General features: G+C 56.7%; 1 protein-coding gene across 1 annotated transcript; it reads left to right on the top strand.

The window, feature by feature from the left end:
* Positions 1-485: 485 nt before the first annotated feature.
* GMORB2_6424 (H+-transporting ATPase) lies at positions 486-4,145 on the top strand (the record flags this gene model as incomplete). The annotated part of the gene is made up of 3 exons (XM_035468394.1): positions 486-857; positions 1,675-4,009; positions 4,099-4,145. The coding sequence occupies 3 exons, from the start codon at positions 486-488 to the stop codon at positions 4,143-4,145; spliced, it is 2,754 nt and encodes a 917-aa protein (XP_035322375.1).
* Positions 4,146-4,737: the final 592 nt, after the last annotated feature.

Below are 4,737 nucleotides of genomic sequence, written 5' to 3'. Positions count from 1 at the left end.
GAGAGAGAGGGGAGTGCCACAGAATACCGCAGCCGGCCGTAGAACACGCCCACAACACAGGCACACCCACAGGTACAGACCACACCCACCAACAGACACGCCCCCCCCCCCCCTCCCCCGATTCAGAGCACACCACCACCAACTTCCTTCCCATTGAAATAGAAGCTCTCTCCCTCCTCCATCCTCTCTTTTCTTCTTTCCCTCTTCACCCACGGATGCTGTGCATTATCGCGACCCCTACCTGTTCGTGTGGTGCTTGACACTCCTCTTTATTCTCCCCCCTCCGTCCCTCTTCTCTCTCCAAATCTACCTTGACCCAACAACTAGAGAGTCTTGGTTTCCTATAAAGGGCTCTCTGCTCCAGACTTTTTTTTTCTTCTTTTTCTCCCTCTTATAATACCCAACCCAACGGTTCATCACATGAACTGAGAGCGATACCCAACAAGCAAAAAAAAGAAACCAAAAAAAAAAGAGCCAGCTTAGCCATGGCCGACAAAGAGGCTAGCGCCCCGGCGCTCAACACCGACATCGAGTCTGGTGGCTTCAAAGAGAAGCAGGCTCCGGCCCCGAAGCCCGCTGAGGACGAGGAGGAGGATGAGGACATGGATGCCCTCATCGAGGACCTCGAGTCCCATGACGGTCACATCGACGAGGAGGAGGAGGAGGAGACCCAGCCCGGTGGTGGACGTGTCATCCCCGAGGACATGCTCCAGACCGACCCCCGCGTCGGTCTGACCGACGCCGAGGTCACTGCCCGCCGTCGCAAGTACGGTCTCAACCAGATGAAGGAGGAGAAGGAGAACTTGGTTCTCAAGTTCTTCGGCTTCTTCATCGGTCCCATTCAGTTCGTTATGGAGGTGAGTTACTATTCGATTTATTCTCCCCCATTCCTATATACCCCCTCTCCTCCCCACGAAAGAGAAAAGACGAGAACCGCCTTGTCCATGTTCCATTACGATTCAATTGCCCTGCCTTGTTTTCGAGATCGATTCGTCTCAAATTGCTCGCGTTATCTTGAGAGCGGCAGTTGGAGACTGTTTCAATCGCTGCCTGGCCGATTATTGTTTTGGACCCATGGATATGCGCGTTTTTGGGGAACCGCAATCTCTCGGTCTCCACACCAGCTCTAGCGACAAGGATGGTGGAGCCAATTCGGCAGCTCTCGATGCAACCCACTGGGCCTCGCTCTTCGCTTCCAGGACCACTTTTTGTTTTTTTCTCTCCCCTTCCCACTTGCTCTTTTTTTCCCTCTCCCTCGGCGTCGCTGCTAGCAAGAAAAGAAATCGGGCTACAATGTCGGACAATCCTCTGCCCCACTTCTCCCTTGTTGGCGACGGACGCGTTGATCGCGCTGAATGCAATTTCGTCAACTTGGCTCAGTTGGCTTCACTCGTATCCGAGTTGTTTCCCACCTGAGGCAAGCCGACCAAGTTCGCCAGCGTGCCGCCACTGGGCCGACCAACTCCACTCTCTCTTGTCACACACACACACACACATACACACCCCCAGGAAGCAATCTCTCGCTCGCTCTGCCCACAATTCTTCCTCACCCCCCCCCTCCAGAAAAAAAGCCATCAAACGCAATTCCTCGCATCTGTGCCCGTAGCGCACGCTATGCATATATCCGTCTCTTGTCTAATTTGCATACTGACCAATTCCCTCCCCACACTCTAGGCTGCCGCTGTTCTCGCCGCCGGTCTCGAGGATTGGGTCGATTTCGGTGTCATTCTCGGTCTTCTGCTTCTTAACGCCTGCGTCGGTTTCTTCCAGGAGTACCAGGCCGGTTCCATTGTCGAGGAGCTCAAGAAGACTCTTGCTCTCAAGGCTGTCGTTCTCCGTGACGGTTCCCTGAAGGAGGTCGAGGCCCCCGAGGTCGTTCCCGGTGACATTCTCCAGGTTGAGGAGGGTACCATCATCCCTGCCGACGGTCGCATCGTTACCGAGGATGCCTTCCTTCAGGTTGACCAGTCCGCCATCACTGGTGAGTCGCTCGCTGTCGACAAGCACCAGGGCGACAACTGCTTCTCTTCCTCCGCTGTCAAGCGTGGTGAGTGCTTCGTCGTCGTCACCGCCACTGGTGACAACACCTTCGTCGGTCGCGCCGCCGCCCTCGTCTCCCAGTCCGCTGGTGGAACCGGTCACTTCACCGAGGTCCTCAACGGTATCGGTACGATCCTCCTGATCCTCGTCGTCGTCACCCTGCTCGTCGTCTGGGTCTCGTCCTTCTACCGCTCCAACCCCATCATCAAGATTCTCCGCTTCACCCTCGGCATCACCATCGTCGGTGTCCCCGTCGGTCTCCCCGCCGTCGTCACCACCACCATGGCTGTCGGTGCCGCCTACCTCGCCAAGAAGCAGGCCATCGTCCAGAAGCTGTCCGCCATCGAGTCCCTTGCCGGTGTCGAGATCCTCTGCTCCGACAAGACCGGTACCCTGACCAAGAACAAGCTGTCTCTGTCCGAGCCCTACACCGTCGCCGGTGTTGAGCCCGATGACCTGATGCTCACCGCCTGCCTGGCTGCTTCCCGCAAGAAGAAGGGTATCGACGCCATCGACAAGGCCTTCCTCAAGTCCCTCAAGTTCTACCCCCGCGCCAAGGGTGTCCTGTCCAAGTACAAGGTCATCGAGTTCCACCCCTTCGACCCCGTCTCCAAGAAGGTCCAGGCCCTCGTCGAGTCTCCCCAGGGTGAGCGCATCACCTGTGTCAAGGGTGCCCCCCTGTTCGTTCTCAAGACCGTCGAGGAGGACCACCCCATCCCCGAGGAGGTCGACAAGGCCTACAAGAACTGCGTCGCCGAGTTCGCTACCCGTGGTTTCCGCTCGCTCGGTGTTGCCCGCAAGCGTGGCGAGGGTGCCTGGGAGATCCTCGGCATCATGCCCTGCTCTGACCCTCCCCGCCACGACACTGCCCGCACCATCCACGAGGCCAAGCGCCTCGGTCTCTCCATCAAGATGCTTACCGGTGACGCCGTCGGCATTGCCCGCGAGACTTCCCGCCAGCTCGGTCTCGGTACCAACGTCTACAACGCCGAGCGCCTCGGTCTCGGTGGCGGTGGTGACATGCCCGGTTCCGAGGTCTACGACTTCGTCGAGGCCGCCGACGGTTTCGCCGAGGTCTTCCCCCAGCACAAGTACTCCGTCGTCGAGATCCTGCAGCAGCGCGGCTACCTGGTTGCCATGACCGGTGACGGTGTCAACGACGCCCCCTCGCTGAAGAAGGCCGACACTGGTATCGCCGTCGAGGGTGCCTCCGACGCCGCCCGCTCCGCTTCCGACATCGTCTTCCTCGCCCCCGGTCTCGGCGCCATCATCGACGCTCTCAAGACGTCGCGCCAGATCTTCCACCGCATGTACTCCTACGTCGTCTACCGTATCGCCCTGTCCCTGCACATGGAGATCTTCCTCGGTCTCTGGATCGCCATCCTGAACCGCTCCCTCAACCTCGAGCTGATCGTCTTCATCGCCATCTTTGCCGACATCGCCACCCTCGCCATCGCCTACGACAACGCTCCCTTCTCGCAGACTCCCGTCAAGTGGAACCTGCCCAAGCTCTGGGGTATGTCGGTCGCTCTCGGCGTCGTCCTCGCCATCGGCACCTGGATCTGTCTCACCACCCTCTACGTCGGTGGTGAGAACGGTGGTATCACCCAGAACTATGGTGACATTGACGAGATCGTCTTCCTCGAGGTCTCCCTGACCGAGAACTGGCTGATCTTCATCACCCGTGCCAACGGACCCTTCTGGACTTCGATCCCCTCGTGGCAGCTGGCCGGTGCCATCCTCATCGTCGACATCATCGCCACCCTCTTCGCCATCTTCGGTTGGTTCCGCGGTGAGGACAAGGACGTCAACATTGTGGGTGTCGTCCGTATCTGGATCTTCTCGTTCGGTATCTTCTGCATCATGGGTGGTCTCTACTACTTCATGCAGGGCTCTGCCGGCTTCGACAACCTGATGCACGGCAAGTCGCCCAAGCGCAGCCAAAAGCAGCGCTCTCTCGAGGACTTTGGTAAGTCTTTCACCCCTCGCCCCCCTCACTCTCCTGAGCACGAGTCCCAATATCCATGGTCGGAACACGGTGACTAACAACCGATGCAGTCGTCTCTCTCCAGCGTGTCTCTACTCAGCACGAGAAGTCGCAGTAATCAGCTTACATACCCCCCACCTCTTTGCGAGCTTCGAGTTAAATTCAGTTCCTTTTTCTTCTCTATGTCTAAATTTGCATCGTAAAGAACTCTTGTTTTACTCAAGTCCTTTTATCTTATCAAACCCCGGGGTGGGGGAGGAAGAGAAATGCTTGATGGTTTAGAGTGGTTTTCTTATTCCCTCTTGAAGAATCATCTCGTCTTTTTTTTCTCCCTCTCTTGCCACCCCACAATATTGTCATTAGAGACGATCCTCCTAGACATTTAATAACAAACAAAAAAAATTACCTTTTGGTGCGGTGTGTGATGCCTACTTGAAATGTCGAGTAAGAATGGAAATCGATGAAGATGCGATTGTGAACAGAAGATGGGTAGATTCTATCAGAGGGCTGTCCAGCCTCGTCTGCAATCCACGTGACATTCTCTTCATAAATTGAAAATCATAAACCCTCTCGACCCTTCGGCCTAAGGCGCACTCCAGCACCCCCCAGCATCCTCAAAGTACATTCAGCCTTGTCAGCCTCTTACCTGGTCATGATACGGTGTAATCTGTACTCGAACCCGGTTTTTTCTCCCCCCCCCCCCCCCCCCC

Source organism: Geosmithia morbida (genome assembly GCF_012550715.1).
Source record: "Geosmithia morbida isolate 1262 chromosome Unknown scaffold_5, whole genome shotgun sequence".
Classification (NCBI taxonomy): Eukaryota; Fungi; Ascomycota; class Sordariomycetes; order Hypocreales; family Bionectriaceae; genus Geosmithia; species Geosmithia morbida.
Note: the sequence above shows the minus strand (reverse complement) of the source record. Positions and strands in the feature narration are given on the sequence as shown.